General features: G+C 40.9%; 2 protein-coding genes across 3 annotated transcripts in view; one reads left to right on the top strand and one right to left on the bottom strand.

Annotated features, from left to right (window-relative positions):
* Window positions 1–16,685, bottom strand: part of DOCK7 (dedicator of cytokinesis 7) — a 111,468-nt gene that overhangs the window by 62,277 nt on the left and 32,506 nt on the right.
* Window positions 6,675–15,357, top strand: ANGPTL3 (angiopoietin like 3). 2 transcript variants are annotated; one of them, XM_009636229.2, is made up of 7 exons: window positions 6,675–7,172; window positions 8,193–8,303; window positions 9,145–9,262; window positions 10,024–10,137; window positions 11,637–11,732; window positions 13,672–13,944; window positions 15,176–15,357. In XM_009636229.2, exons 1-7 carry the CDS (start codon window positions 6,675–6,677, stop codon window positions 15,355–15,357), a joined length of 1,392 nt encoding a protein of 463 aa, XP_009634524.1. The 2 variants fall into 2 exon arrangements, with proteins under 2 accessions (XP_009634524.1, XP_009634523.1); XM_009636228.2 differs by lacking the exon at window positions 9,145–9,262 and having other exon boundaries at window positions 8,193–8,427.

Here is a 16,685-nt window from a genome sequence, read left to right as displayed (position 1 = left end):
TGGTTCCTATGGCTCCAACAGGGACCGAGAGTGATGCTCACCACAGGCTACTCAGCAACCCAACGGTTAGGTGAGAGATTCATGTTGCTGCCTTGCATCTGCTAGGGATAAAAGACTGGCGTGTTGCATTTTGCTCAAACACTGAAGCAACTAATTCTGTAACAAGCCAGAGCTTGTAAGGCAGGAGGTAAAAGAGGTTCCCTTCTCCTCTGTCCCCCTCTGGGAACTATTCAGTGAATCTCAACACAATTTGTAAGTAGTTTCCAACTGTTCCTTGTCCCATAGAGACAAGAGACAACAGATGGGCACAGAAAACTGCAGTGAAGAGCACAACAGGACAACATTTTAAGCATAATAAAGCAGCCACTATAGAGCGCTGGAAACAGTAGACTGAAAACAAAAAAAAGACCCTTTTTTCAATTGTCAGGGGGGCAGTGATTTGGTTGCTCAGTGAAGGCACCAGGTGTCTTTTTAGATGCCATGGGTAGCCTAAACACCTCCACTGGGCTGGCAGTGGGTCACTCTCCTGGAGGAGCAGCTGGAAAGGTGGGCTGCCCTCAACTGTCTGAAATTGCACTAGATGTCAATGTTTCAGCAAATTAATCCCGCCCAAGGACGTGGTTCTGATGGCAACTCCATTTGCTCCCCGATACCCATGGGTACTCCCACCTGTACAGACATGGGCTAATGCTAGTCCTAAGGAATTCTCTAAGAGCCTCTGAAGGAAAAGGTACGTCCTCTGGGTCAGCAGCTATACAGAGCAGTCCAGCTGTATAGCTCCAGAAGGCTGTATGGGGCAGCATTATGAAGCCAAGCTCTTTTTCACCCCTTCAGGCAGAGGAATATGCTTAGCTGGCACATGGGAATTTCTTCCCTTTCAAGTCCTTCATGGTGAATTAAGTTTTTGAATCCCATCCCCATTGGTCGCTTTGCCTAATCAATGCTGTCTTACTATTTCAGAGGGGGCCTGTGCCGTTTTTGTGACTCTACTAAATTACTTTCTTCTGGCATGAATACATTGGCTCCTTGATATTCTTTTTAAAATGAAAATGGATATGAAAATTTACTCTAAAATGTACATTGCTCATAAAACTTTTATTAAGTATTATTAGTGCTTAAGAGAAGGATTTAATGTATTTGCGAAGCCAGGCTACAGGATCCCTATATTAAAGGCAGTCTTACACTTAGGACAGATTTATGCTGAATAGTAGAAATGAGCCTAAACCAAGCTTGCAGTTCTCCTACCACCTCTTCTGCTAGGGCTTGGCTTCCTGGGAGCAAAGCAGACATTTCACCAATCTGATGCCACTCTAGAAAGAGGGTGCTAGAGACCCACAAGCAGACATTACAGCTGATGTTACATGTCAGGAAGGCCTTTAGCTGCATTCGTAACAACAAACGCTGGAGATGTATTGCTTGTTCCCCTCTTCGTTGCCTTTCAAGTCCTTGCCATGTGAAAGGCTCAGAGGGCAATTATCCTGCATTTCATTAGGAAGAAGCGCATGTTGCTTAAGGGAGTTCAGATGCTCAGATCCCACTGAAAGACAGGGGAGAGTTGGATGCTTGCTCCTGTTCAAACAGCTTCTCTCCAGAGGGTTTCCTACTACAGGCATCATCCTTTTGTTGAGAATTTACACACAGAGAGGGGAAAAAATTCCCCTGCTCATACATCAGAATGTGACCTCAAATGAAAAATCCTATTTTACCTTACCCTACATAGGTAAAAGCTGCTGATCTTCCTGTCTGCTGTAAGCACAGTTACAGGAGCCATGGGAAGAGACTCATGGCTGAAAAGCCAATAGGAATATTATCTCTTGAAGGAACCGATGCCCCTATCTAACACCCTGGGAGGCTGACTTCTCGGTTTCTCTTTTGTTACCCTCTTTCCTTTGATTCATTACATCTCAAGTTTTCATCTTATTATTTGAGTACACAAATACCTGGGCTCAGTACACTTCATAGGACACCAGAGGTGTAGCCACTCTCCTCTGAAAAAAGTGAAACAAGACTTCTGTGCAAAGTAGTGGTAGAAGCTGCCTCAATGCATGGGTGAGATGATAGGCATCAAAGTTGCTGGGCTTTTAAAGGCAAAGTAACTGGCATGGCACTGAACGTAGTCTTCAGGAATCAAGAGAGGACAGCCCCAGCCCTGTATTATATACAAGCAGTGAGAAGCAAGAGAAGAGAGCAACTTTCTGGTGGGCCAGACATCGTGGGGAGGTCTTATACCAGTGTTCTGATTCCCTGTAGAAGGGATAAAGGGAGGAGAAGGTATTGACCATGAAAATAACACTGCAACACCAACAACCATGCTAAGCATACACTGATTAAACAAAAGGACCACTAGTCCTTATGCTTCCAGGTGACAGCTACTTCTTGATGATACTGTTTGCAGCTTTCTATCAATAAAGGTTTCAGCCAGAAGCTTTAAACCCAAGGACTTGTGTCTGGGGCTTTTATTAAAATGCTATGCAAAATGTATGCAAAGCTTATACTATTATCTCAAACAGATCTCAAAAGTACTTTTACCTCCATAAAATGAACTGCTAAAGAGCAAAGGCTTCCCAAGCCAGGGAAATAATGGCACGAGGCACTCCTCTAAATATTTATATAAGGTGATTGCAGCCATTTTGCAAAATCCTTCATAAAGGTATTAAAACATTAAAAGCCGATCCTAAGTCTTAGAGGGAATGTCTAACTATTATGAAAATTTCCCTTTCCACTAAAACCCAGAGACCTTTGTCTTTACTTTATTCCTACTATAAAAATCATTTAAAGCCCATTTGGTAAGGGTCACCCAGGTGCATGAAAGATCTTCAGGATCATGTTTGTTATATACATCTTTTCTTGACTGGGCTAACAGCTCTCAGAGGCAGAATTCCCCCTTAGGGTTTCTACAGCCCCTGAATCTTACGGTTTAATCATACCAGAGGTTTTCTCCCCTCTGCTTTCCTCTGTCCTACTTTTCTTATGGACTCTGTGACTGTTGTGACATCTAAGGGTGGTATTTTGCAGTGAGCCTATCACTGCTTGGCTTTATTAGCAATGGCAGTAATATGGAAACGTGCTCGGCAGTCACTCGTGCTTTTTTCGTATTTGACATCAGAGCATTTTGACTGGCTTTCCCATTTGGGAAACAAACCTTTCTAAAGGGTAGTGCCATGTCTGAGCAGCACCTGGCACAAGCAAGCTGCCGCAGCTTGCTGAGTTATACGTCAGCTGAGCCACAACAACCGCGGCATGGGGACGAGCAGCTGCAAAAGCCTGGTAAAATGTCTCATCTCCAGTTGCTTGGTTATTGCTATTTCTTGAGTAACTTCCTATGTTTTTCTGAAGACTAAGCCAAGAATAAAAATTTTGGGGGGTGATGGGGTTAGGAAGAATTCAAAACTATTTAAAACAAAACTCAGAAAGACTTCTTGTAAGAAATAGCAAAATCAACAGAAAATGATTCATTTGAAACCCTGTAAAACCAAAGCCACCCAAGTACTTTGAAGTGGACTGCAGAAAGTCTATACCATTTTTTTTTAAAATTTTGCAACCAGTTCTTCAAGTTTTGCAGCCCAAAATCTCCATCTCAGATGCCGGAGGCTGGACTTCGTTCCCTATTACAGAACAGTGTCAGGCCCAGATAAAAACCATACCTAAATTTCATCTACACAAGTGGAACTCCAATGAGTTTCCCCACAGAAAATACAAATCCTTCAAAAGCACATGCTTATCTTACTTTTTTAAATACTGGAAAGCGTTTAATAGGGTTATTGGGTATAATGTATCTTGGTCTACTATTCAAAGCCAAAACTGCGAAACCTTTCAGAGTTAAGTGTTAAGAACCCTAACAATTTCCCACAAAGGCACAATGTAACTGCCATCCAGATCCTACACATTTGGGTTTTTTTCCCTACTCATTTGAACAGCTCTTCATATATTTCCATTGATATTAACAAACGAGAAAATGCTGCAGGAATGATGACTCAATGAAAATCCTCCAGGCTGATCACTGTCCCATGAATAACCCTAATTGTTCTAAGACTTCTTCTAACAGATTTTTAGTAGTGTTGAGTAAATACCAATTTGATGACTTTCTTTAGAGACTAATCTGAAAAAATGCAGATTTTAATAGGGCATGATAGCCTTCCACTGAACAGCTTCTCACAGACTAGAACCTCACGGACATACCTTGTGAAAGCAATCAACTTTGTCAAAGGTAGATCTCTGGAATAACACCCTATGCCATGCAGATCAGAGAATTAATCATGATAAACATGGTTATCACAATGAAGTTAAGAATGAATAGAGAGATCACCATTTGAGCCCTACTTACTAGACTTTTACATGTAGAGTTAAAGTGCTGATAAAAAGGCAGAAGCAGGAAGATTAAACGGTGTTTCATTTTAGCAAAAGTCCTTGTTCAATTCTGTGTCTCTATGCAGACTGAGCTTCCTAACTGCATCACTAGAATATTTTTTACTTTGCTCCACCTGGTGACACAACTACCCAGCCCAAGTGCAATACCGCCGAGAGGCACCTGATTCAGGAATACAGCAGATTGCCCACTGGCCAAAGGCAATATAAAACTTATCCATTGAATAAGCAGCACCAGCCATAATAAACCTGCTTTTAAACTCCCAACACAGAATAACACATGTGTAGAACTTTCAACCTGTGAGATGCTCCAGTGCAGTCACTGGTGGTCTTGGGTTGTGGACTGCTGTATCACTAAGCATCAGAGAAGAAACAAATGCACAGTCCTAACTCCCTGTCATTTCTCTGCACAAAACAACTTTTCCCCCACTGCTCATCTGGAGATCGGACAGTGTCATGAGCTCTGTGACACAGCCAAAAAGTCTTAGCACTTTGCTCACCTCTTGGCTGCTTGTGTACATCCTGTTCAACCAGTCACTCTCCAATGAGTGACTTGTGTTACTTTAGAAATGAAGGGACCATCGTGTTTTCATCAATGCACCAAATATTCAGTGCAAATAACTAATCAGCAAGTGAATGGACATACAAGAGCAGTAATGAACAGCCCATAACCAAATTCCTTGCTTGCCTATAGCCTTCCAGGCTCAAATGAGTAACTAAGCAAATAACCCCTCTCCACGACATGTTACATCTGCCAACAGCTAGCAGATGCAGCCCAGTCTCAGGAGTTCAGGCTCAGCTAACTGTGGCTGCACAGGAGTCATCAACAGAGAGCCAGACAGGCATTTAGTTGGTGAGAGCCATTCTTTCTGCATCTAACAAATGTGCATTTCTGACCAGATTTAATGCAAGCTGCAGAGCACTGAACAGAACTACAGGAGCACTGTGGTATCTGCTTGGGCCTCTGCACGTATCTCAGGCCTCTTCATAGCTCTTCAGTCTGTCCTGAAAGGCGTGATGATCCACATGCTCTGCCGTTTTTCTATACTTCGTGCAGATACTCCAGTAAGTCCGATCTAAATCATACTGGTACAAAATACTCTCCCACCAATTAACTAGAGATCTAGAATACTTTCACATTCCTTAATTACGGGTGGGGAGGTTACCTGCGTATTACCACTCCTTCATCACACAGGAAGTTCAACATATGAGATAACAACTTCATTTTTAAAACAATTATTTCTATTGACGCATCTGTGTGTATGTACATGAACAACAACAACAAGTAGTCCAGGGGAAGAATTACTAAACATACAAGAATCTAGCAAAACCCTGAAAACTCTCCAAAGTACAGACTATATTCTGCATGGATTGATTTTGATTTCTTGGATTGCTATGAGTCATTCCAGAATGAGAAATACCTTTCATTCATACTGCAATACTACTCGAAAAACATACATGCTTCCATGCAGAGACCCACTGCAGAACAGGACATTTATTTCAGAGTACTTGTAGACTTGCTTTATGTAGTGTGAATCTTAAACAGTAAGAAGAATGGTAAGGCGAGAAATGTGAGTGAGGTATTATTTATCTCACCCACCTCTGGAAAGCAGCTCTTAAAAAATAAGTTTTATATGGTGTAAATTACTGCACAAACCTTAACATAGTAGAATCACATCCAGGCAATCTCTGGACCTAATTCCCTCTTTCTCACTTAATCTGAACTAGATGACAAGTAAATCCACTGCAGCACAATGAGTTACATCAGAAAATGGTACAAGATGAGAATCAAGTTGTGTGAATCATCTGGGAATATTTTGCCCTTCCACAGCTTATCAAGGAGCTGCACAACCTGAAATACAGCGTCCAGTGCTCTTAAGTATGGTAAACCCTTTTATACTCCTGAGGCAATAAAAGGAATCATACAACACAAACAAGTAGCAATTTAGGCCCTTATCAAGATTATGACCCAAAATTAATCTATTAAAAAGTGTTGTGTGAAAAACACTACGTCATCAATAACATTTTATAACAGAAGGTCTGGCAGATGGAAAAGTTCAGAACCAGTTTAATCAGCAACACACCCGTCTCTCAGTTTTATCTTCCCAGGTATCAACCTACATTCAAGAGGGGTTACAGGCGTTCAAATACACACAGTTTAATGATCAACTCGTTGGTCTGCCTCTTCTAAAATGAAGAGGAGTATAAATAGATCAAATTCTTCAATCCAGAACAGTCACACAGCAAAAACTGCTAGTAGGAAAAGTCTCCGCTTCCTGAACGACCACAGAGTATCAGGAGCAGAAAACATGAAAACTATTCTAGCCTTTCTATTCATTGTCCCACTTGCTCTTCCAGCTAGAGCTGAGAAGGATTATTCCTCCTTTGATTCTGCTGCATCTCCCGAGACAAAATCAAGATTTGCCATGCTAGATGATGTACGAATCTTAGCCAATGGACTCCTCCAGCTTGGACACGGTCTTAAAGACTTTGTCCATAAGACAAAGGGGCAGATGAATGACATCTTTCAAAAACTTTACATTTTTGATAGGTCCTTTTACGAGCTCTCACTGCAAACTAGTGAAATCAAAGAAGAAGAAGAACAGCTCAGACAAACTACAGCCAGACTGCAAATCAACAATGAAGAGATAAAGAATCTCTCACAGGAGATGAATTTGAAGATTGAAGACCTCATACAAAACAAAATCCAGCTGCAAGAGAAAGTATGGGGACTGGAAGACAAAGTCACTAAACTGGCCATTATCCAGCCTTCAATGCAAGAGACAAAAGAAATTTCGTCACTCAAAGTAAGTAGACTTGTGAAAGCCCTTGGCACACAATGCCAAAGTAAACTGTAATGCTATTATTGGTAGTTACGCAATAGAAGCTCATGTTTTCCCTTCCTCTTCACTGTAGTACTACTGTGTATTTAGAGAAATAAATCATTGTGATAATCTTAAAAGAATCAGTGTCTTAATCTAACATACTGTCTATTTCACAGTAAAAATCCCCAGTGCAACAGATGAGAAAATTGTGAAATTACAAGGCTCTGTATCTTTTTCAGTATTTTTTTGCAAATCAGTTTTAAGAAATTCTGTAATAATAATGATAAAAAATGTTTGCTATCAGGAAAATGATGTGATTACCAAGCCCATAGGTTTGTACGTCATCATCTCATTACAAATTACTAGGAACCGCCTGCTCAGTACAAAACCAGGAAGTTTAAAGGTTTAAAGAGGGACATCTGTAGCACCTATATGACCTCCAGGACCAAAGAAGCTTGGAAGCGTTAAGAGACTTAATGTCAATACATGCAAGTATTTAGGTGGGTATAAGGTTTCCCATGGAAAAGGAAGTATTAACTGTACTTTGCAGAAGCAAAAGGTTAAGTAACTTGTGTTAGAAAATACTGGATGTTTGTGTCAAAGCAGAAAGATGAATCCAGATCTTCTAAATCCCAAGCTGATACCCTAAATGCTGGTAATTGTTACCTTTGCTGATCAGTGGCATACATCTGGTTTGAATCAAGGGCCAACTTCACAGAATATAATTGTTCTGGATGTGAAAATGGAAGGAAAATAGCAACAACATAAAATATCTACAAAGCTGCCAGTAGTCTGTCTCCAAAAAAACGGGTGTTCACTTCAGAGGCAAAGAAATTCAACTGTTCAGAGGCAAAGCAGGCAATCCCTTGGAAAATGAAAGGCAATGTTAAATGGTTTGTGCCTCTCAAAACTGGTCACATGAAAAGTTATGGAGGCAGTGCCACTGTGAAGGTCCTCTGCTGCTTCTAACCACAACCCTCCTTCCCTCCTTCCTGTCCTCAGGCTTTTGTGGAGCAGCAGGACAACCACATCAAGCAACTTCTCAAAATCGTGGAGGACCAGCACGTGCAACTCGACAGACAGCACAATCAAATAATGGAGCTGGAGGACAAGGTACAGGAACCATCTCTATTTCTCTTTTCAGAATTTGTCATCTCTCATAACACTGAAGCAGTCAATGGCCCTTTCCTTCAGGTCAGCCATCCTTCTTGTTCGCAGTTTGGGGGTGTAGAGGAGGGTATAAACAATTTTGACTGCAAACAGTTACATTTTCGGGTGAGAGACTGCTGTGCTGCCAGGCAGAGGGCTATGGCCAGGGCACACAATGACCAAGAACACAGCTTTGAAATGCTGTCTATCAGGCTGCTGTATCTTCTGATTGCTAATTTTCTTTTTTTCCTCTTATTGTCTATCATATTATCGTTCTTCCATTGGTCTTCTAATTATCATTACTTTCTACCTCTTTCTTCTTTTCCAATATTCACTCCAATAGGGAACCATGTTCTGCAGTTCAGCACATGTCACTGTAACACTGGGTATAACTGACATGCTCATATTTAATTTATTCCAAAGAGGAGTCTATAAAAGGAAAATGCATTTCAGCCTAAGGAACTGTGGGTTCTGTGCTCTTTGGATGTTGGTATTATTTGTCTAAGTGATGTCACCTGAGGAAGTAAGTTAAATCTGTTTGCCCATTAAGGTGCACCTCATGAGAACGGGTCATTTACTCGCCTCATGAATCCTACCTTGTTTGAGCAGTAGCACAGCTGACATTCACGCAACTGAAATCCACCAGTGCAGTTCTGAAGTTATTTTTATGTTGTAGATTGGGTATTCTAAAGGATTACATTCACAAGAAAAATTACTCTCTGCATGACATTGTTTGGCTTGATACATGAATCTCATCATTTCAGAGCCTTGGGAAATGAACAGTCTGTAATTACGGTTCTTTCAGCTAAACCACATAGAGCTCCAGGAACTCGCAGAGAACTCCTTCACAGGGGAGCAAACAGAACCAGAGGCCATCCCCTTTCCTGTGCGCAATGCCACAGCTGTAACACACAAATCTGATGGTAAGACCACATCTCTTAGGCATGACTACACAATAAATTGCATTCACATTATTCTCTCTGTGAAAGTTTTGCATTGGTTTTTAACAGTCAAAGACTAAAAGCAAAAGACTCTTATGTTATATATGGTTCTGTGGGAAGGAGCTACATTTTGTGCTTTGGAAAAAATCTACTTAGCCCCACTATATGTGTACTTGTCTCTGGGGTGACATACAGGAACGATGTCCAATAATGCAGTAATCCTGTCCTCAACCTTCAGCCTCTCTTCACCCCTTGTAAACACATGCTGTGACCACCCTTTTACTGACACTTCTGACCTTGCCGATGCCTGTCTTGGAGTGTATGAACAGAGAACTAAGTTACTTCATGCTGGCTAATTTTAAGATTTAGAAGAGCCTTCTTTAAAGTTGAGAGACATCTTCAAACTGCAGCAACGGGAACGGTATTTACGGGGAACCTTACAAGGGGTATGAAAATCCATTTGCCAGAGTCTAGTCTTAGGCCTTACAAACTTCCCAAAATTATCTGAACTGAAATGTTGCCTAACTTAAAAAAATGTAAGCAGTCCAACCTACGTACAACTTGGCAGCTGTACTACCAAGCCCAAAACAGTTTGTCCATTTCATGACATTATTGTAAAATAAAATTACCAAAACGACTGTTCTAGTTTTTGTTTTGGCTCTGGAAATTCAAGTTACAAGGCTGGCTTAAAACTTACCACATCCAAACCAGGATTTGTAATTGTCTGCTGTTTGCTTTCCTAGGTGCTGCTCCTGACTGCACTGCTCTTTACAACAGTGGCATGCGGTCCAGTGGTGTTTACACTATTAAGCCCAATGGCTCAGAAGCTTTTGATGTCTACTGTGAAATGAAATTTGGTAAGACAGCTGTGCTAGCAACAGTCTAATTTTCACATAAGTAGTTTCTTATAAGCCAAAAACCTGTGTCTCATCCCAAAGTACACAAAAACTTATCAGGAATTACGTATCCTCTTCTCTTCAGACTTCTCTTACTGGCCTGTCTGTGCTCTGCACTCAGGTTTCCCGTATCCTGAAGTCTCCCAAACACTACTTTAATTCTTTACTCATATCTTGTTTATACTGAGGAAAGGACTTTCAATCATGTGACATAAATTAAGTATATTAAAAAACCCAAGCCCCTTTAGGTACAGGTAATGAAAATGGCAATTACAATGAAAATGGCAATTTTAAATGCCATCATATTGCAATCATTAATAGCTTTTCCAAGTAAAAGCAAATAGTAAATACCTTAGTAAAATTTTGTTTCATTAACAAGGGTTACCGCTGGAGACTTCAATATACCAAACTAACCCAAAGAGGTGAGTCCTGGAGACAGAATTGTCATGGACCAGAACGCACAGCATGTACCCAAGCTCCCTCTCTCTAAGAAACCCATTTGTCTGTTCCCTTTGCCACTACCCAGAGATCACACATTGTTTGGCCAGTTCACTGGCCCTGTTTTTTTCACCCCACAATGCATCATCCTGCAGTGCTGCTCTGTGCGTGTCCTGCCTAGCTTCCCCATACAGTCCCTTTGCCACAGCTACCTGGAGAGCCTGGAAACACACTGATGCAAACGTGGCAGGGCCATGCGATTTGTTTGGATGTGTAAACAGAGCGGTTGCCCTGTGCCAGAAGCAACTTTGCTTACATTTGTTGAAACTGGTGAAATGAGGGTGTCATGACCTGGTCAGGAGAAAGATCCCACTGCAGCCCTAGCGTAGGCATGGCCTTCAACACTTCATACCTTCTGTGGAGTTGCATTCCCAGCAGTCAAGCACTATCAGTAGAGGAAGTCTGACCATCTGATCAAACGTCTGGAACATTTCATATCTCTTTTTTTACCATTTTCTCTATGGTTGTGTTTCTCATCCCTCATAAACAAATAAAACACAGTTAAGGCAGCTTAACAAAATACATCCGGTGAGCTGAGTCACTGCAAGTGTGGCAGAGGACACTTGAACAGCCCTGTGTTCTGTTCACCTGTGCTCACTTGAATTTCTTTCAGGAAGATTTAGGCTAACTCATTCTACTTCAAAACTGGAGCACCCAAGAGCACACTCATGGACAGTTAATAAGGCCAAGGCCAAGATGAGTCGAGCATCTGCTCCCTGTATAGCCAAAAGGCTTTACAGCTCAGCACACATACACTCAGGTTTGCTGCAAAATGAAGAGTAAGTGGTTTTTCATATGGAGCCACCTTCAATGCAAACCTATTTTCTTCTTCACTGCAGTGAAGAGCGAGCTCACATAAGGGCAGCCACAGCGGCTGACTGTCTCAGTTACTTTCCATCTTCTCCCTAGAACTTTAAACACTTAAGTCAGACTTGTGACTTACTTCCTCTTCGCATTCACAGGCAGCTCCTGGACTGTAATCCAGAACAGAGTGGATGGATCACTAGATTTCAACCAAACCTGGGATGCCTATGCAAATGGTTTTGGTGAACTCAATGGTAAAAATGCTTTCTTTGTGTCTTTTCTTTGCATCAGTTGATTTGAGAAGCTGAATCTTCTTAATTAAAGGTGTTCACATGAGAGCATACAAAACCTGCAATCAAATCTGAATAGCTTACCTAATTAGTAGAACACCAGAAAGTGCTTACCAGAAAATTACTCAGTAAAATTCTCAAAGACACACCTTCAAATCTGTGTTTAGAAACTTTTGCTGAATCAAGGCCAGAATGCTTTAAATGCTATTTTAATTATCGAGATTTTACTATTCATAAAAGCACCCCCCAAAAGCCTTTAAAATACACACATAAACGTAAAACCTCATCAGGTTGCTGTCACTACTTTCTCTCAAACTTTCTGCAATGATGTTTGCCTTAAAACCACCACACCAATTTTTCCAACCTCAAGAGAGCCCAAGGCTGCATGTGCTCTCCTGCACTTCCTCACCTCACCTCCAGCTTCCCCACGCAGTGGCCAATCCCCTCCACAGCTGGATAGGGTGAGGAAACACCCATGTTCCCCTGTTAATCATCAACTCCAAAGAATTTTTTAGCACCAAGTGCTGCCCAACAGCCTCCCCATCCAGAGGACTTCCCCTGTTTTTCTCGTACAATGAGATGACTACTTTTGTTTAGAAAATATTTTGACTTTCTAGGCATAGCACAGATCAAAACCTCACCAATGTGGGCAGCAATATTGACGTACTTGCAGCTCTTCTAAAATAAAGAGCTGGAATCTCACAACCTTTCTGTTGAAGATATTCTTCAAATATCTCAACCTCTCCTGCATTTTGGGACAGTAGCTCACAACTGAGGTAGACTTTTACCTGTATAGTTTGTCTAATCATATAGAATGCTACAGTTGCTCTTTGATTGGTCTCCAATTCCCATATACTAAACCAACATGAAGCCACACCTTTCCAGTGTCAGAAAGATTTTGCAAAGGATCACATAACTCTCAGTTATGTCCTACTCAGTTCTGTGCTGCATATTCTAAGGTGATAAAATATAACAGGCTACTGCTTCTTACCTGTAAATTGTGCGAGTATTTTACTCAACCATCTTCTATTGCTTAAAATGCCACCTGCATGTATAGCACTCACATTCAGCTACACTATTTCTACATGTGGCAACTACCTACTGTGCACTGATACCAGCGGACCGATAATAAGCTACTTAATTAATATAATCTATGAAACTAATTAAACTAATTATCAAGAATTCGAGCAAAAGAAAAACGCTCAAGTTAAATTCACTTTGTACACAAGGGTATTGAAATCTCAGTTTAGTTCTGCAGCTCTTTCCTTAAAAAATACAACAATTGCAATTAGGTTTTATGTATGTCATTTGCTTCATTTGTCACACTGTTCCAATTATGCATGTTTTAAATGTCTTGAGCTCCCTCTCAGAGTTTCACAAGAGGTGGGAAAGTTAAGAGAAAAGCTCCAGTTCATTTATATCTCTTGCTTTTATTGATCACTGGTGTGCAATTAAGAAGAGGTAAACAAAAAGAATGTAGCAGGAGACCTCTGAAAAGATCAACAGTCCCCAAGACTCATATTATTGATTTAATTAAAGCAATAAATAAAGCCTTTTAAACACTGTATTTTCACACACACTACCTGCAGGTTATCTGTAAAAACAAATTCAGTAGCGGTGTGAGCAATAGGGGGTTTTAGGGAAAGTTTATCACATAACCCTTTCCCCACTAACTCTCTGCCTGGTGACTTCTGTCCCCTCATCCTCACCTCTGACATCTCTTGATTCTGACATCTCTTGCTTCTGACATTGCACAGCTTATTTGGACATATATTTTCAAATACTGATATTTTAAAGGTGAATGAGCTATCTGAGGTATGGCTTACAGATCTGGAAAACATGGTAAGTGTTTTCACGCCTACTTCCGTATTAACAGCATCTAATGTTTACTATGACTTTGCAGAAGAATTCTGGCTAGGCCTGAATAAGACCTATTCCATTACTAAACAAGGGGACTACATCTTACGTATTGAGCTGCAGGACTGGAGAGATAACAAACGTTACATCGAGTATGCGTTCAGCTTGGGAGGCCCCAAAACAGACTACACTCTCCAGCTTTCACGGATCTCCGGGAGCATCCCCAATGCACTACCGGAGCAGACAGAACTGCGGTTCTCAACTGCAGACCATGATGTGGACATAATAAATGACTTCAACTGTCCAGAAAACTACCTAGGTATCAGTATGACGGGTATATTACCATGGCTGTTTCTTTGTTACATGAAGGATGGTAGCATGCTTTAGTGGGTAGTTACTGATATTAGCCTGGCTTCAGATACAAAAAAGAGAGGGTAGTAGCATCTTTCCACTTTCAGGGAAGGGCAGAAGATTTTTGTTGGCAGATAGCAGGGTCCTACAAGGAGGACAACCTTTCTATTTTATAGATTGGTAAAACTGAAGCATAGTGAGGCTGTGCAAATGACCAACATCAGAAACAGAACTAGCAGCACAGGTTGAAATAAAACCCCAGGATCGTATTCTGAGCTATGAAGTAAAGAGCAGTTTTTCCTCTGATGCCTGCTCTGGTGTGGCAGCCCTCGGTCAGATTGTTTAATCCCAGAGAGAGAGAGAGAGAGAGAGAGAGGACAAACTGACTCAACCCCATTTTGACCACAACTAAAAGTTAAGAATGACGGTGAGTTTCCATTCAAAGGGAGATTTTAGCTGCTTGTCAAGTATTACATGCTATAATCACTCTCAAAGGACCAAGAAAGATGCAAGGCTGAAGACATTACTCCTTGAAGATAATTTCGTTAAGATTCCTAATTCTTTTATTTTATGAAGCTTTTCTGTTTTGCCAGTTTATAGCAAAAAGCAAACAATTGAAAAGGCAATTAATGATTAAGCCACAGGATACAGAATTGCCCTCCAGACACCTGCTTCATGCAACAAACATTTTGTACGTCATTCTAGGCTTGAAAATTGTTAATGTCCGAAACAGCTGAGAGTGTTACTCCACTCTAGTGACCATAAAGCAGATGGCCAATGACTTCCAAAGCACTAAACTTTCTTTTTTAGCACAGTTGCTGCCAGTCCTTTGCCAGCAGAACTGGTCTTACCATTTAAGCTTGTGGTTAAGGACACCAGCCAATAAAAAGGAGAAATTGTTTACTAAAGGCTCTTCAGCCTCTTGCAGATGCAGAGATTTAACTATCTGTACCTGAGAAAAACATCAGCAATTTCGAAAGTCAGTTGTAGAGGGTCATGGAAAACATGAAAGTGTGGAGCTAACTTCGTAGGTGTCCCAATCAGCACCATTTCATTTGGGTATACTGGGTAGTTGTGACTTTTGCCGGAACTGGTCTAAAGAAGATCTATGTTGCAAATGGGAGCTGTCTACTCAGAAACCGAGCATAGTATGTTACAGTATAACTGACAGTAACTGACATTACAATATTTTTCCTTAGGAGGCTGGTGGCACAGTGAATGTGAGGAAACCAATCTTAATGGGAAATATATCGCACCAAGGTCAAGAGGAAGACTAGACAGAAAAAAAGGCCTATACTGGAAGCCTAAGAAAGGAAGATACTACTTGCTCAAGTCAACCAAAATAATGATACACCCAACAGATTTAAGAAGTTTTGACTGAATGCTCAACCTGATGCATTTTAATTCAGAACATATACACTGAACATTACTACATCAAAGAAGTTCATGTTATATTTAATAACAGATGCATGTCTAAGTCCATACACTGTATGGTGTATTCTCCAATACGTAAACCCTGAGGCATTTGCGATGGTCTTACAGTATGTTTGGTGAGTACCCTCATTCGCCCCAGCCCCAATGTCAATGTGCTGTAACTTACTTGAAGCTTTGACTTCCCAGGATGAAACTCTAATGCCTTGGAATCAGCTGCCTATTCATGTGTTGAATAGTATTACCTGGGGGAATGGGTTTTCAAGCTGTTGCATTCATTTCCAGGTTGTGTAGTAGGGAACATGAAAAGTGTTTCAGTAAACAAAGGGCTGGCAAAATGCCATGGAAGACGGTTAGATATTAATCTATAGGGAAAAAAAGAAGTTTTGTTTTCTAAAGTAACTAATTTGATGTTTGGTTCTTCTTATTGTTGTGGAATGTTTCTATGGGCAAATGAAAGAAGGGTAATTCCCCACTTTAGGGTTCTGTGTATTTCCAGACAAATTTTCAGCAGTATAGCTCAGGCCAATCTTCGCTGAAGCACTGTACTTATGCAGCTACAGATGTGTACACACACACATCAAATAAGCCACAGAACAGACCTAATCTTTTAGATACCACACTTTGAAGAATAGCTTAAGAACTATGCTTTCTTACTGAAAGTTAAGAGCTAAGCTTCAAAGCTTACTGAAATAAATAAGAGATCTTTTCTTCTCGTTTGAAATGGATTCAGAGCCATCCCTTTCTGACCTTTTAGTATACCTAAGAAATCAAATGAAAAGACCAAGTGAGCACGGTGACAAAACACCTTTCAAGTAGAGAACGGTTGCCTGTGGGGGGCAACTCCAATGGAGTCAATAGTACCAACCAACAAACCCTGTAGGCACAACCTGTGTGACAGTGTTGGTCCTGCTCCTGGCAACACATTCACATTTAACTTTGGCTGCAGAATACTCCAAGGCAGTAGGACTATTGACGTGCTTGTGGGTGGCCAGCTGTGGAAGTATTGGCTGACAAGGACGCCAATTCTGCAGTTACAGTGAGTCATATTGACTTGTATATGTTACCTAACCCTTGTACAGTATGGATTTTTTATCTCAACATTTGCCACCATACAGAAAATGGTTTTAAATTGTAATTTGTTAGAGTGAAGCAATGGTGAACAGAATGTGCTAATTACAGAGAAATTGGAAAAATACTTTTACTCCTCATGGATGTATTACAAAGAAGAGATCACACAGCGCTGCTTATTTGTGCTGGGATATTGTAATGTTTAAT

The sequence above is a fragment of the Egretta garzetta genome, unplaced genomic scaffold (genome assembly GCF_000687185.1).
Source record: "Egretta garzetta isolate BGI_Z169 unplaced genomic scaffold, ASM68718v1 scaffold163, whole genome shotgun sequence".
Taxonomy (NCBI): Eukaryota; Metazoa; Chordata; class Aves; order Pelecaniformes; family Ardeidae; genus Egretta; species Egretta garzetta.
This window is presented reverse-complemented; position numbering and strand designations above follow the sequence as displayed.

Bases quoted from the DNA above. Each gene is read 5' to 3' on its own strand.
- ANGPTL3 (XM_009636228.2), top strand. From the start codon at position 6,675: ATGAAAACTATTCTAGCCTTTCTATTCATTGTCCCACTTGCTCTTCCA. The intron at 7,173-8,192 runs GTAAGTAGACTT...TCCTGTCCTCAG, and splicing joins AAGAAATTTCGTCACTCAAA to GCTTTTGTGGAGCAGCAGGA. The intron at 13,945-15,175 runs GTATCAGTATGA...ATTTTTCCTTAG, and splicing joins CTGTCCAGAAAACTACCTAG to GAGGCTGGTGGCACAGTGAA.